Source organism: Penicillium concentricum, assembly GCF_028827145.1.
Source record: "Penicillium concentricum strain IBT 3081 chromosome Unknown utg000002l_segment0_segment0, whole genome shotgun sequence".
Classification (NCBI taxonomy): Eukaryota; Fungi; Ascomycota; class Eurotiomycetes; order Eurotiales; family Aspergillaceae; genus Penicillium; species Penicillium concentricum.
Genome location: NW_026622755.1, coordinates 9,006,390 through 9,022,075, shown reverse-complemented (window position 1 = coordinate 9,022,075; position 15,686 = coordinate 9,006,390). Strand labels below are relative to the sequence as shown.

The 15,686-nt window shown below is 50.6% G+C and overlaps 6 protein-coding genes across 6 annotated transcripts; 4 read left to right on the top strand and 2 right to left on the bottom strand.

Moving 5' to 3' along the window:
• Positions 1-629: 629 nt before the first annotated feature.
• N7517_007146 (uncharacterized protein) lies at positions 630-3,056 on the bottom strand (the record flags this gene model as incomplete). The annotated part of the gene is made up of 2 exons (XM_056724876.1): positions 630-798; positions 850-3,056. 2 exons carry the CDS (start codon positions 3,054-3,056, stop codon positions 630-632), a joined length of 2,376 nt encoding a protein of 791 aa, XP_056581126.1.
• A 237-nt stretch (positions 3,057-3,293) lies between these two features.
• N7517_007145 (mitochondrial 37S ribosomal protein bS18m) lies at positions 3,294-4,055 on the top strand (the record flags this gene model as incomplete). Its single annotated transcript, XM_056724875.1, has 3 exons — positions 3,294-3,432; positions 3,538-3,773; positions 3,849-4,055. 3 exons carry the CDS (start codon positions 3,294-3,296, stop codon positions 4,053-4,055), a joined length of 582 nt encoding a protein of 193 aa, XP_056581125.1.
• A 386-nt stretch (positions 4,056-4,441) lies between these two features.
• On the top strand, positions 4,442-6,389 carry N7517_007144 (WD40 repeat domain-containing protein; the record flags this gene model as incomplete). Its single annotated transcript, XM_056724874.1, has 3 exons — positions 4,442-4,457; positions 4,510-4,598; positions 4,659-6,389. 3 exons carry the CDS (start codon positions 4,442-4,444, stop codon positions 6,387-6,389), a joined length of 1,836 nt encoding a protein of 611 aa, XP_056581124.1.
• Positions 6,390-6,733: 344 nt separating this feature from the next.
• On the top strand, positions 6,734-10,147 carry N7517_007143 (FUSC family protein; the record flags this gene model as incomplete). Its single annotated transcript, XM_056724873.1, has 6 exons — positions 6,734-6,778; positions 6,827-8,146; positions 8,200-8,608; positions 8,669-9,769; positions 9,820-9,981; positions 10,047-10,147. The coding sequence occupies 6 exons, from the start codon at positions 6,734-6,736 to the stop codon at positions 10,145-10,147; spliced, it is 3,138 nt and encodes a 1,045-aa protein (XP_056581123.1).
• A 341-nt stretch (positions 10,148-10,488) lies between these two features.
• N7517_007142 (TADA1 family protein) lies at positions 10,489-12,040 on the top strand (the record flags this gene model as incomplete). Its single annotated transcript, XM_056724872.1, has 4 exons — positions 10,489-10,696; positions 10,827-11,101; positions 11,165-11,273; positions 11,370-12,040. The coding sequence occupies 4 exons, from the start codon at positions 10,489-10,491 to the stop codon at positions 12,038-12,040; spliced, it is 1,263 nt and encodes a 420-aa protein (XP_056581122.1).
• Positions 12,041-12,602: 562 nt separating this feature from the next.
• On the bottom strand, positions 12,603-15,588 carry N7517_007141 (U4/U6-U5 snRNP complex subunit PRP6; the record flags this gene model as incomplete). The annotated part of the gene is made up of 2 exons (XM_056724871.1): positions 12,603-12,746; positions 12,826-15,588. The coding sequence occupies 2 exons, from the start codon at positions 15,586-15,588 to the stop codon at positions 12,603-12,605; spliced, it is 2,907 nt and encodes a 968-aa protein (XP_056581121.1).
• Positions 15,589-15,686: the final 98 nt, after the last annotated feature.

Here is a 15,686-nt window from a genome sequence, read left to right as displayed (position 1 = left end):
TTTTACCATCACGGACAGTTTGCGCTTGGGTAGATATGTCTTCCAAGTCGATATTTGTGTTTGAACGAGACCAGTCGATAGGCGTGCGTGCCAAAGGCTCTGCCATGACTAAATGCTCTATTCGAGGGACTCCTGCAGGGCTGCACTCCGATGAAGTATATAAATAGGCCCCTATCTAGACTTGGGGCAGAATCACAAGGTGAATTGTTATCGAGGGGAAGAAGCAAGAACACAAAAAATATTTTCAATGTAAATCATTTCCAGGGGGCCGCGCTATGGAGTATTTCTACAAGCTACAAGAAGTAAACCATTTGCTGATCCTAGCTGATCGTGGCTGGAGCTCCGAGGCGATCAGTGCCATCACGCAAATAGGGTAAATGGGCAGTCCCGATATTAATCTCGGCTGAAAAGCCACGGAGCAGTCGCGCAGGAGGCAATATTTCATGTATTCAGAACTAAGAGTAGTGTCTCCATCAACCGTGATATGGAAGCAACATACGCCTATATATGCGGCGAGCATCCCCTATTGCCTGCAGAAACTACAGAGGGAGATTGTCGAACAGGAGGGATTTCTCGCCCCCGTAATGGGAACTATGATGAATTGGCTTGCTACTTAGATACAAAAATTATTACACTGACACTTCATTTGAGATGCCATCAAATTCCAGCCCATCCTCTTGATCGGTGCGTTTGATCGTCATCAGATGCTCCCAATGCTCAGGATACTTCTCACTTGCCCATTTTTCGACCTCATCTTTCCAGTATTGGTACGGGATAGCATTGTAGAACAACCCGATACTAGGGCCTATATTAGCAATCATAACACAAAATAGGAAAAAGCGTACTCACGTATTGCTTGTAGGGGGGATCCCAATCTCAGCTTCCATATTGTTGATAGCCTCAATGGCCAGATCAAACTCGCACTGCGCCGCCAAGGCCTCCATATACGCCGAGTAGAGCGGGCGGTTCGCAGTGATCTCCAGCTTCTTGACCTTACCCATCATCTTTATAGCCTCCTGGGCACCATTGTGATGTTTTTTGCAGACCTTGAAGAAAATCGTGATAGTCTTGTGGCAAGGGCCTTCCTCCGACTGAAGAATCTGTCGGAAAATTTCCATGCTCTTTTCTGGCATCTCGCAAGCGGCATACGCCATCATCAAACCATTGAGGATTCTCGTGTTGAGATCCACTTCAAGATCTAGCTTCAACATGTTGTGCACAAGCTCCAGATTGGTTGCATCTGCCGTGCGAGCCAGGCCCTGGAAACAGCGCGCATAAGTGTCTGGCCTAGGGCGTCGACCGGCTTCGTCGGCTTGACGCATATGTCCAAATACCAAGACGGCAAGATCACTGCGCTTTCGGTTGAAGAAGGAGGTCATGATTTTAGTGCGGACTGAGACCCACGTTTCCGGGAATGCGATCTTCAGAAGCTCGTATACATTCCACACATCTGTATCGGACTGGCCTTTGTCCATAATGTACTCTGCGAGCGTGTCGCGCACCGGCATCTTCTGTTCGTCGCTGTAGCCGCCTAGTCGTGGACGTAGCAACTCTGAAACAGCCTCGAGGTCGTGGCGGTAGAGGAGCATATGTGTCAATGCGGCAATGGTCGTAGATTCTAGCCGCACGTTCTCTTGGAAAAGCGGGTCTAGCAGGGAAGAAATTTGATCGAATAATGCGTCCTTTTCCTCGGATCGACAGAGCATCGCGACGAGCTTGTTTGCGATTGGCAGGTTGTGACTGGTAAGGGAAGCCGTATCAACCTTCTCTCCGAGAAGCTTCAGAGTCTCATCGACATCGCCAGCCTGGATGCGGGACTCCAATTGTAAGATATGAGTTTGGCTATCTGGGATGAGACCCCACTGGCCTGCGAGCGCCATGAAATCAGATGTCAACTGCGGATTCTGCATGGCGTTTGCATACTGAATAAGGCTATTAACAATATCAATGTTGATGGAGTCCTTGAGCTGAGGGTTCTTCGCAGTCCATGCATCGACCTTTTGCGCAAGAGCGGAAGCATTGCTGCCCTTTGCTGCTTCCCAGAGCAAAATGATGCCAGCGGTGTCTTCATTGGGCTCATCGGGGAGAGACTTGAAGATCTCCTCCGCCAACTCTGCGCGGGAATTCAGGAGATAATATTGAATGAGAGCTTCTCTCGCAGCCATGGACGGTTCTGAGCCATCGGCAATTGGAGAGTCGTAGACAGTTTGGGCCGCTTTCCACTGGCCGTGGTCGACGAGGAATCTAACTAGCTCTCCATGCGAGGCTTGGTCAAACTTGTTGCCACGGTTCCCCCACTCATCAACAATCTTCCGCACCTGTCGTAGATCGTCCTTCATGGCAAATCCTTTCATAATTGTGAGCCAGGGCGATGGGACAGCCTTGCTCATTTGACCCCAAAACTTCAATAAGGTATGTCTAGCATCCTCAGGATTGCCATTCATAGCCAAGATATTGATATAAAGAGCAAGGGCCGGCCGGCTGATCTTCCCTGTACCAAATCCGTGGTCGAGGTTCAATTCTTGATATGCATATCGGGCAAGGTTTATGACAACCTCACGAGCCTGAGGGGCACACCCAGACTCTGAGAGCACATCCAACACTTTTTCGAGGTTCTCAATCGAGAAAACATTCTGCCAGTCTTCTTCTTCCATCTCGCCCTGCTGAGCCCTTAGGTGTTTGAAGGTGACTATCAGCGCACGCGCTTGGAAATGACTGATGAGCATTGGTGTTTCAAGCCGCATTGTGAAAAACATTTGGAATGCCTTTGCGAGAATATCACTCGGAGGAGCTCTGCTCCTATCTTTAAGTGCCCTCATCAAATCAGCCATTGGTTTCAGGCCTTTTTCAGAAGGCAAAGTCGATTGTGACCGGTCGGGGTCTGAGCTGAACACAAATAGGTTGCGCCGAGATATATAAGGGATGCTGGACATGGTAGGTCGTAAACGGGCAGGGGTGATTGTGTGCAATAGGCGGTTTCGATAGCATTGGGAGAACCGAAGCGGCTCATTATTGATAATTGCCCGGAAGACCCGTCTCGTGAGATGGGACTGCATTATGAATGATGTGGGCTGAGCCTTACAAGCTCAGATCAAGCAAGAGGTATTGGATAAAAACGTGTAGTCCCAAGTTGACTGGCAATCTGCATGGAATCATGAAAAATGGGGGTTCGCGACGCGGAGAGATCTGGAGGCGGAAGAAGTCTTGGCAAAAAAAGATCTCATCTCCGCGTTGCCCGGTCTCCCTATCACCGTCTTCAACATCTACAACTAATCAGGGATTGAAAGGTCAAGATGTCTTTGAACCTCTTTTCCTCCTCGTCATTGCTGCGCAATGCCGCGACCACAGCCAATGTTGGCCTGTCGCTCTGTCGCTGGAGCTCGACCGCTGCCATGAGCGCCTTCACTTCCCAGCGCGGCACAAGCTCACAGAGTATGTGATGGACCCGATACACTGAGAATATTTATTTGTTGTGTCATTCTATGATATGACCACACGTTGGCTTGAGTTTGATTGGCGACTAACGTGTTGCGATAGCCTCCCAAGTGGTCCAACGACGCCGTTTACCAAATCGCCTGAAGTTCCTCGAGGACCAGAAGGCGCAAGGCGAGAGCCGAGCCCTTGAAAGATATCAAACCCGTGACTTCAAGGCTGGAGACATCTACGCCCCTCACGATCTTAGCCCTGCCGAGATGAAGAAATGGGGAAAGCGCCAAAACCCTTCGAGGGATGCTTTCGATGCATTGAACCTGAATCCTATGGATATGTACAAGGTATGAATTCCTCGAGCCAATGGAGAATATACCATGATGAACAGCCACTGATTGTTGGCTCTTCTGTCATAACAGAACTTCTCCGTCATGTCCGAATATATGACCAGCATGGGCCGTATCAAGCCCCGAGCCATCACCGGTCTTCGACCTGTCAACCAGCGCAAAATTGCTAAGGCTCTCCGGAGAGCCATCGGTATGGGTCTAATGCCTAGCGTCCACCGACACCCCGAAATTCTCGCAGCTGAGATGCGGCAACGTATGGAGGGCCCTGGAGGTTTCTAAGCCGACCATACTACTTTGGAGTCATTGGTTTTTGGGATCTTAAAACAGATTTGGGGAAATTTCCTTGTACAAGTACAGGCCGGTGCCTGGTGGAAGGGGCACGACTTAGTGTATTATTACTCTTAGCGCTATGCATTGATTTTATTGAGAGTTGTGACTTTCAACTTCCTTTGTGCTAGAATTCCTAAAACCATCAGATATCTGTTCTATGTATTGACACTCATATTCCTCTTTTCTGTAGTCGATGCTTGTTTTATGTAGACAAGACGTGGCTGTGTTCCCCGCTATTATTGTGGCCCGGGTACGTCAGTCGATAAACAGTCGACTAGGGTGGACTTCCCTCTGCTTTTCCCCAAGTCCTCAGCTTGAGTGCGCACATTTTAGCAATGTCACTTACGAATGGTGAGAACCCGACAGCCTCATATTATCTTTTATTATCCTGACATATCCAAAGAGTCCATTTGGGCTCCTAGCCCCTCCACCACCCGCGGCCAGCCCACCCAGCTTTCTTCCGACGCTAAAGGCGAGCGATTGGCCTATGCAGTATGTCACTCCGAGGACCTCTACAATAGCATTGTCCCGTTCTGACACAAGCAATTATAGTCTAACAAATCCATCTTCTTGCGTTCAATCGACGACCCCGCAGTCGCTAGGCAGTACACCGAACACAAGGCGCAGACAACTGTCGCACGCTTCGCCCCCTCCGGCTTCTACGTTGCAAGTGGTGACGCTGCAGGAATCGTGAGAGTATGGGACTGTGTCGGCGAAGGAATCACCAAGGGTGAATATAGCATTGTTAATGGTCGAATCAACGATCTGGCCTGGGACGGCGACTCCCAGCGCATTATTGCTGTCGGCGATGGCAAGCAGCGATATGGACACTGTATCACCTGGGACAGTGGGAATACCGTTGGCGAGATTCACGGCCATACGCAGCAGCTCAACACCGTGTCAATTAGGCAACAGCGACCCCTGCGTGCCGCCACTGCTGGTGACGACAGGAAGACGGTCTTCTACCACGGAGCGCCGTTCAAATTCAACAACGGAATTGCCGACAAGCACTCAAACTACATCTACGGAGTTGGCTTCAGCCCGGATGGTTCGCACTTAGTCAGTGTTGGCGCGGACCGGAAGATCTGGCTCTACGACGGCAAGACTGGTGAGACCAAGGGTCAAATCGGCGAAGGAGAGCACAATGGCAGTATCTTTGGTGTGTCCTGGGCCAAGGACTCGCGAAAGTTCGTGACTGCAAGCGCGGACCGGACTGTCAAGATCTGGGATGTGGAAGCTGGCAAAGCAACACAGACCTGGACTTTGGGAGAAGAGGGCGCTATGGCTGTTCGCGACCACCAAGTCGGCGTAGTCTGGCCCCCAGGAAGAAGTGATAACCTGCTCATCAGTTTGTCTCTGAGCGGAGACTTGAACTACCTGGTCGAGGGAACTCCCGAGCCCCGGCAGGTTGTCTCGGGCCACCAGAAGAGCATCACCTCCTTGACACAGACAACTGTGGATAACAAGGAAACTTTGTGGACAGGAAGCTTTGACGGAAGAGTCTGCAATTGGGATGTAACTTCAGGTAAGGCTGAGGAGATTGAAGGAGATGCTCACCCCGGCTACGTCGCCGGGCTTGCAACTATATCAGAGGGAAGCGGTAGAATTTACAGTGTCGGCTGGGACGACACCCTCCGTTCTGTCGATGTCGCTGCTAAAACATATACTGGCAGTGCTTCAAAGCTCAATGGACAGCCGAAGGGCGTTGCTGCTGGTGACTCGACCGTGCTTGTTGGCGAAGCCGAAACCGTCGAAATTTTCCAGGATGGCAAGAAGACCGGAGAATATAAAACAGACTTTGTGGCGACCACTGTCGCCGCGCATGGTTCTCAGGCAGCCATTGGGGGTGAGAATGGATCTGTTCAAATCTGTGCCATCTCCAGCTCTCGGCTCTCTCCCCGGGCAGATATCAATGCCTCTCGCAATCCAATCTCTGCTCTTTCCTTCTCCCCAGACGCCTCCCACTTGGCCGTGGGTGACTTACGGGGACGTGTTCTGGTTTTCAAAGTTGCCGATGGCAGTTTGGTGACAGACCGCTGGACGGCGCATACTGCACGAATCACATCCCTTGCCTGGAACGAGGCTGGCTCACACGTTGTGAGTGGATCGCTGGACACAAACATCTTTGTTTGGAGCTTAGCCAAACCAGGTGACTGGCTTGAGCTGCAGAATGCCCACAAGGAGGGCGTCCATGGTGTCGGATGGGTTGCAGGAGGCTCTAAGATCATCTCAGCTGGTGCTGATGCGGCGGTGAAGGTGTGGAAAGTGGAAGGCTTGAAATAATTGTGAAGTAGCTGTGATTGTATTTTGCTACGAAATTATAAAGATCGAGTTTTGCTTTGTTAACCTGATATATTCAACATCATCACATCTATTGATATCAAGTCAAGTTGTAGACAAAGCAAAAAGCAAAACAAAGAGGTGCGTGGCAATGGAAAGTCGGAAGTGGCCGTAATTCCCTTCCAATCGTAGCCGCCAACAAATTAACCTGCATAGCTCTCTGCGCCTCCGCACAACCTTCTGACGTATGAATATTGGAAGCCTGGAGCAAGGGCGAGTAATCAAATCTGTGCAATGGGGCTTGTACAATGCCCTGAGTCCACGTGAAGTACGTGAAACCTGAAAAGATGCCGTCTGGAAATCCCAGCAGCTCCCGTCGTTCGCGCCCAACGGTATGTACTCGCATTCTCTAGCTTGAGATATACTAATCATCCGTGAAGCTCCGCAATGCTACATTTGTTCTCCCGAAAACAGGCCAGCGCCTGAAAGGCCTCGTGAACCTCCGAAACTCCACGCCCATTTCCGACGACGAGAACGATGAAAGACGCGGCCTCCTCACAAACGAGATACAACACTACGAGGGGTACTTTGATGTGCTCACGCGCCGTATACATGATAAATGGATGCAGTCAAATCAGTTCATTCGGTCAGAACCGGGCATTGGAGTCCTGAAGTACAGTCTTGCCTATTTGGTCGGATCTCTTGCAACTTTTATCCCTGCAGTCTCAGCCTTGCTAGGCCATCAGGATGGAAAACACATGGTGGCTACGGTCACAGTCTACTTTCACCCTGCAAGGTCTCAGGGTGGGATGTTCAAAGCCTTGATCTGCGCGTTCCTGGCGTTCTGCTATTCTTCCTTCTTGACTATTACCAGCATGTTCGTGGAGATGTTTTTCCAGGACACATTGGAATTACCTGTCCTTGGCCACGCAGTGGTTTTGATAGTATTTTGTGGTGGTGGGCTTGGCTTTGTGGGCTGGACCAAGCAACGGCTGGGAGATCCTCTGGTGAATGTTGCCTGTTCACTCACTTCTCTGGCAACAATCACCGTCTTAACCAAGGAGGGTGCTGTGCAAAGCGGCGACTTGTCTCTTTCCAAGATCTTCCAAGTCTTGAAGATGGTCGTGATGGGCGTGATGGCCGTCATGATTGTATCGTTTTTCGTCTTCCCCATATCAGCCCGTAAAAAACTGCGCTCGAACCTCGTCACGGTCACTGATACATTGGCTCTCATGATGGCGCTTATCACGGAAAGCTTCTTGAGCGGGACTGAGGAGGTGCTTGTCTCGGATGAATTTGTTGATGCAGAGGCAAGGCACCGCAAGGCCTACAGCCAGCTCGACAGGCTCGTCCGAGAAGCTAAACTTGAGCACTATGTGGTAGGCACCGAAAAAGAGTACAGGCTCGAAAAAAACCTCGTCCGATGGGTTCAAGATATCACCCATAACATGGGAGGTTTACGTAATGCAGCTGCTCTTCAGTTCAGTTTGATTCGTGAGACTATTGCCCGTGAGTCTACCTCTCCAGGTGATCAACAGGGTAGCTCGACTCATGTGGACTATTTCACGCCCCTCGAGCGATCCTGGTCATTCCCCGATGGGTCCTTTCTGGAGCCTATCGTTGAGAGACCAGAGGAGGAACTATCTCCGGGCGGTTCTATACGTTCTCACCAACTTGGAAGTGGTGAATCAACACCTAGACCTGCACTTCTTCCAGCAGATGTCTTCACTATCTTCATCTCTCATTTGGGTCCGTCAATGGTAAGTCGGAACTCAACAAGTATTTGGTACAATTTAAGACTGACTAGAAGTAGCGATCGTTGGCCTTTACATTGAAAGAAATCTTCAAAGAGATTCCATTTGGGCCTGCACCGAACTACAGAGTCTCCGTGAATGGTCGACTGCGAATCAGCCTTGACCGAGCGCTTGATCTTTACAAAGAATCGCGCGAGAAGACACTCGCATCTTTGTATCAACAAAAGGAAACGATGAAATTGAAGACCCACGAGGCTGAAGCCGATCTTGAGGAAGTCTCAGCCAGTTGTAGCCATTTCAGCTTTTCCCTCCTCGAATTTGGAGAGCAGCTCAAAGAGATGCTTTCTATCTTAGATGAGCTGCAGTTGGAAGTCGAAGAGCGGCCTAATGGGCGAACCTGGTCATGGCTCAAAGTCTGGCAGTGGTCAAGGACTACAGAGACAGCTAGAATGGTCTCATTTGATGCTGGTACGTATATATCCACATAGAAATCCTTAACATCGTGGATATCATGTTAATGCCCCATAGAACCAGCTTCCAGACATTTCAATCCACCCGCTACCGAGCAGGACTTCCATAGTCACGCTAGACATGCGTCAGATGGCTTGATTGCACATGATAGACTGCCTGTCAATGTTCAGATACAAAAAGCCCCTTCAGCAAAGGAAACAACAAAGCAAAGACTCGGTTACCGTTTATGGAAATGTCTGGGGTTCTTCAGGCGAGATGATACGAAATACGCGATCAAGGTTGGGGCAGGAGCTGCAATCTACGCCCTGCCTGCTTTTCTTCCGTCAACTCGCCCGTTATATGGGCGTTGGCGGGGAGAATGGGGACTGCTGTCCTACATGCTGGTTTGCTCAATGACAATCGGGGCCTCGAACACGACGGGGTATGCCCGGTTTCTCGGTACTTGCTTGGGGGCTGTCGCTGCTATCGTGGCATGGAACATCACCGCTGGAAATGTATATGGTCTTGCATTCTTGGGGTGGGTCATGGCCGTTTGGACTGGATATATCACTATTGTTCGTGGGAATGGGCCCATGGGCCGGTTCATCATGCTCACTTACAACCTCTCCGTTCTATATGGCTATTCCCTTTCTCAGAAGGCCGCAAATTTCGACGAAGACGAAGGCGGTTCTAATCCAATCATGACTGAAATTGCACTCCATCGAGTTGTTGCTGTGCTGTCTGGATGCATTTGGGGAGTCATCATCACTCGATTGATTTGGCCCGTCAGCGCAAGAAGTAGGCTCAAGGATAGTCTGAGTCTTCTCTGGCTGCATCTGAGCCTTATCTGGAAGCGCGACCCCCTATCCATTATGGCCAAAGATACAAGGTCTATTTTATATATGACACCCCGAGAGAAGCTTGAGATAGAAAGATTTTTGTCTCGGTTGGAGTCTCTTCAGGCTGCGGCAGGCTCTGAATTTGAATTGAAGAGTGCATTCCCTGAAGCCTCGTATGCCAGGATTGTTCGCCGTACACGCAGCATGGTGAACTCTTTCCATACCATGAACATCGAGCTGATGAAGAATGATATGGCCACTGAAGGTGAAATTAGCCTTCTTCAATACACAAAATTGGAACGGCACCAACTATCTGCTCGCGTGAGCCATCTATTAACGGGTCAGTTCTCTTGCAACCACGCACCTAATGCCATGCTGACTATCTTCCAGTGATTGCTTCGTCAATGAAACTCGAGTACCCTTTGAGCGATGTGCTTCCTAGCATTGACCATGCCAGAGACCGATTGCTCGCTCGCATCTATCGGTATCGCCTGGATCGTCAAGCATCTCAACATACCACAGATGAGGACTGTGCTTTGCTCTATGCCTATAGTGAGTATCTCTTTGGTTTCTAGTTATATTCTTCCTGTACGATGTACTAACCCTTGTACTTCTAGTTTTGGTAACGGGCCAATTATCGAATGAGATTACGGAGATCATTGCGGAGATCGGACAACTCTTTGGAGTATTAAGTGAAGACGTAGTGCAGCTAGCTTGAAAATCTAGCGAATCAATTTGAAAAACTCCTAAAATTACCAGTGTAGAGTGAAGTGATATATATGTAAACATAAAAAGGGCATAAGTTCGGCGCACATCGATGTATCCGTTTCTGGCTTCTGGCGGGGAACCGTAAGTCGGAACCTCCCCTTCCACCCAAACCCATCGCCATCTCTTTCACTCCATCAATTTTCATCTTCGGTCCATCAGTCTCTCTTATGAAAGTATCCTCTCTTCCTTTATTTCTAGTTTGAACCCTAGAATCCTCCTTGATGAAGGCGTAGGTGCCAATATTCCCTGCCCTTCGGCGTCGCCCGTCGCGCTCTCGCGAGTCCAGCAACCATGCAGATTGACCCGGCAGCTCTGAGTCGGAGCGACTCTGTCTCAAATCCAAAGGGCGTCGTGCCCAACGGCTCAGTATCCGCGAAGACCTCAAGAGCTCTAATATCAGTGCCGAGACTGGAGCTGGAGCATGCCTACACGGACCTGAAGACCGCCATCGGAGACAAGTGGGCCGAGTACAAAGAGGCCACCGCTCTGTTCTTACTAGGTATGTCGTGATGCGCATGGAATCTCTAGTCAGAAAGCAATTGCTTGAGCTCCGCGGAGACTGTTTCCCCCTTCCCTTCTAAATACTAGCCTCCGGTTCGATCACCTCCTGACCTCTTGCCTGATTATAGGACATTACAACCAGAGCGAATACGCATCACGAGTCGACTACTTCTTGTGCGCCGATCCTAAAAACGAACATCTACATAACAATTTCGTATGCGCGCTCATCGGAAACCTCACGCGCGACCTCCCCGATCATGGCGTCGCAAACTGGGTATCGGCCAATGATAAACCATCAACGGTCTCAAAGCCCGTCTCCGGAGATGCTGCGGAACAAAGATTGAAGACGGAAGTAATGAAATTACCTCCGAGGGACCGTCGGCGCATAAAGGGAATCCCAGAGGTGTGTAGTCGCAAACGATGACGAAACCCTTCACCCCGGAAACCGAGAGCTAATGATCACCAGCGAGATCCCAATGAGAAAGTTCTCACAGAGCTCGAAGAAAGCCATCTAGCTAAGCAATTCAAATTGCCCAGCCAGGTTCCCGCAAGTGCGGGTGGGCTTAACAAGACTAGTAAGGCGACATCCTCCCCGTCGAACTCGAGATATCCTCTCCGTTCCCGTGGTCCCCTGTCGGGAAATAATATCTAACCATCTTCCTCCATTACAGACTGGGAACTGGAAATCCGAAAACGATATGCCCAACCCCTCGCCGCAGAAACAGGCGAATTCCCCGATGCCGAATCCATCCATGCCCGCATGGTTCCCATATGTTATGAAGAATCTCTACCCAGCGGTGCTGGGCTCCCATGTGCTGAGTTCATGGCAATTGCGACGGAAACTTTCGTGAAGGAAGTTTTATCCGCGGTATTTTCGCGGACCCGTTCGAATGGCCCGTCCGGTACAATCAATAACATGATGATGCGTCAGTACCGACACCAACTAGAAGTCGAAGAGCTTGCATACACACGCGGAGAGATTGCGAAGGACGCTGCCACAGGCCTACTCCCCGTTGAAGCGAGAGAGGCCAACCTTCGAAAACCATTGGGCGTTAGAGACCTGCGGTTAACTTTGGAGCTGGGCGGCGGTGTCCTCGGCCACATGCCACTCATCGTAGACCAGATCATGAATGGCTACCTCGAAGACGAACTCGAGACTGAAAGGCACGATCGGTTGGAGAATGGCGTTGGTGAGCCACATCAGAAAATCAAACCCGACGAAGACGAGATGGACCTGGACGAAGACGAAGACGGTTCTCTGCTAGACTGGGAAGGTGGCACACTCGGTGATCGAGATCAGTTGAGCTCTTTACTCGACGAGTGTCTGTCCATGGCTGCATGAGAATTTTATACCCCCCTGTCCTTTTTTTCCCCGTTGTTTTTCATACATGCTACATTACATGCTTTTTCTACTCTTTTTTTGGTTCTACTCACGGTTTGGATGGTGGCTCACGGCGTCTGGGTACTACCAAGGGAGGCTATCACTATTTGTGGCGCCGCATGATTTGCATATGGATTTGGAGTTTGAAGATATTGTCTTATCCGTTCTCGATCGCATGTCTTGTCCTTTTCACCTTCCTATCTTGGTCATGTACAGTATCACTTCTTACGGGACAAGGCGAAGCGGTCGATATCTGGAGGATGAAGGGAAATCTCGAAAACAAACAGACCTTAAAAGCTGAATGGCCATGACCCCTGTTGGAGGTCAAGCTTGTTCGATACCCATGAATTCTACTTTACAATTTAGTTATCTTGGAAGTCATTACATAGTTACACATTAGGACACTGAATTTTTACATAGACATGAGTCTAACAGAGACATATATCCCTGTCAAATATTGAATTCCATGGGCAATCTGCCCCCGAAACGCCTGTAGACAATACACCCACAAAAATTATGTCAGCTAGTTGATGGCACTTGCGACAAGCTTCAAGATCTCCTCGGTGGACTTGTAAGCATTGGTCGGGTCCTTCGCTATAGACTGCCAGAATTCACCGTGCTTGGGTTCCATCGAGATGCACTTCGATACGACATCTGCTCGTTTTTCCTGTACGTAAATGTCAGCTGGATATTCCAATGATAACAAAGAACCTAAAAAAATGAATGAAAAGAGGGGGGTTACTAACCTCAGTGCCATGCTGCATAAGGAACTTGTAATACCAAGCCCAGCCATCACCATAATCACTATCCGAGACGATCGCCTTCTCAAACCAGGTCATGGCCTTCTCCAACCGACGCTCGCCCCAGAAGATACGCGCGACAGTGATGAACAGGATAGGGTCGTTTTCGACCTTCTTGATAGCCTCTAGACTGCGTGCCTTGCGCTGGGCGCGGGGCTCGAGATGCCAGATACTTTCGCTCCACAAAAGCCCCGATGTTGGGACTTCCTGGATCGCGCGCGCCATGAGGACCTTGGCCTGAGCGATATTGTTGGCGCGACGTTCAACGCGCACACTTTCGGTCCAGAGCTCTGCGCTCTTGGGAACGGCCAAACGGGCCTTGTCGAGGACGGATCGGGCCCGCACCACGGCGCCCGCTTTTTCTTCCAGTCGCGAAGCAAGTAGCCACAACGCAACGGACTTGGGGCAGGCTCGGGTGCCTGTTCCGTATGCCTCGCGCGCCTGAGGGAACTTTTTCTGCGCTTCGTAAATTTGGCCCTTGATCATCCAGAGCTTGTCGGCCTTCGGGAAGAGTTGCAGGCCTTGATTGACTAGATCCAGAGCGTCATCGATGTTGCCGAGCTGCCGCTCGAAAGCAACGCTCTTGGTCCACACGCGATCTGTTCCGGCTTCACGACGAGCAGTGGCCAGGAGCTCCCTAGCTTGGTCGGTCTTTTTGGCGTCAGCCTCCAGCTTGACAGCAGCCAGCCAGATATCTTCGTTATTAGGGTTTTGGTTGAAGGCACGGCCGAGGACTCGTCGAGCATCGTCAATGTCTCCAGACTGCCATTTCTCCTTGGCAAGGAGGAGCCAGAGCTCCTCGCTTTGGGGGCATGCTTCCACTGCCTTCTCCAGAACCTGCCAGAGAGCTTCTTTGGTGCCGTGGTTTCGCTCCAGGTCCGCTGCTGCGAGCCAGATAGATCGGCGGTTCACAAAGACCCGCAGGGCGTAAGCGTAAATTGCCCGGGCAGTTTCGTAGTTACCACGGGCAATGCTGGCCTTTGCATCGTCCATCCAGATATCTTTTCGGTCATCATCCTCATCCAAGCCCCATCCGAGAGTCTCTTGGATGATACCTCCACATGTAAGGACAGCGCCTTCGGCTTCGCATTTCTCAGCTTCTGTAATCCATTCCTCTCTTTTCAGCATAGCGTTCTCTCGGGCGAGGGACTGAATAGCACGCTTCATGACATTGACCTTCGCAAATGTACCCATCTGTTCCTGGAGTCGGGCTGCAGCAATCCAGATTTCATAGCTAGTAGGAACGGCTTTGCGAGCAGCATTCAAGACTTTCTGCGCATTTTCTGGGGTTTCAAGGCGAGCAAGCGCAAGCCACAACTCGACTGACAGAGGAATGATTTCAACGGCCTTTGCCAACAGCAAGCGCGCATCCGCTGGATCGTCTTCTAGATTGACAGCTTCTTTCCAGATCTGCACCGATTGGGGAATGTGCAAAATAGCCTGACGTAGGACATTCTTCTTGGCACGAGTGTCCGTTTCTAATCTCATGGCCTCGGTCCAAAGTCTTGTGGAACGGTCGTTGTTCTTGATAGCATTGGCTGCAATGACCTTTGCATTGTGGCCTTCATTGAGTCGAATGTTTTCCAGCCATGCATCTTCGCTTTTGGGGCAGAGCTCACACCCTTTAGCGATGAGACTCCTAGCAGCCACAATCCGACCAGCAAGCTCCTCCAGACGAGCTAGAGCAATCCAGCCGGGAGCATGCTTAGGGTTGGTCTTGGTGACGGAATCCAACAGGGTACGAACTCGCTTGATATCGCCCACCTCAACTTCACCAGCTTTGGCTTCTGTTTGGGTCAAGCTGGTGAGGTAACCCTTGGGGTCGATATTCGTAGAGGTTCCGGATGTACCAGCGGATGCCACCTGATCTAGTCGGACCTTCAGCACTTTATCACGCGCCGCACCGATATCTGCGAAGTTCATCATAGAGCCCTCGGTGGCTTCTCCTTCGTCGACATTCGTTTGCGTGCCATCTTCGGCAATTGTCGTGCCGTACTGAGCTGAGTCTCTCGCACCAGCAATGACACTATCCGGGACGGCATAAAACCGCTGTCGGGCATTCTGTTTATCTCGTCGATTCTTGCCCGTCAAATCTCCAACCTCCGGAAGGTTGGCCCAGTCTTCTTCGGATACCGAGGCAAGTGTGCGTTTCAGGTCGGCAAATTGGTGTTGGATCTTCGGGTTATTTCGTTCGTATTCTTGTTGTTCGGCTTTCTCTCGAGCTTCCCTGTAGGTGGCGAGCGATTCATGTCGGTACTCTGTCCAAACAACCGGGGCTAACCCGATAAACAAATGGTTTCGGAGGGGGAATAGGAGGGATGTGACTAACCTGCGAGCTCTCCGGCGCTTGTCCATTTTCTCATCTACCTCTTGGTAAATGCGGTCTGCCTCATCGTCTTCTTGGTCGAACTGTCCGTATGCGAACAGCCCAACCTCGTTGTCGGGATCCTGGAACCGCTCATCTTCCTCCTCCTTGTCGTCTTCTTTTCCGCCTTTCTCGCGTGTAGTGCTTCCGTAGGCGGTAGGTGCAGCAGCTCCAAGAAGCTGAGCTCTCTTGGTCAGAGCAGCCTGGATCTGTTCGGGCGTAGGTCCTTCACGCGCCGGGCCAAGATCGGAGCGAGTGGTGAATCCTGTCGCACCACGACCTAGACCAGCAACATAGTTCTCAGGCGCTGCCTGGCTTAGGAAATCCTTTCGTCCAGACGCCATATTGGGCTCAACACAACTCAAATTGCTCGACATCGACGGCGCAGAAGGCGAAGGCGGGCTCGGGATAAAGTAAATCCGGTACCGACAATCTTATCGCA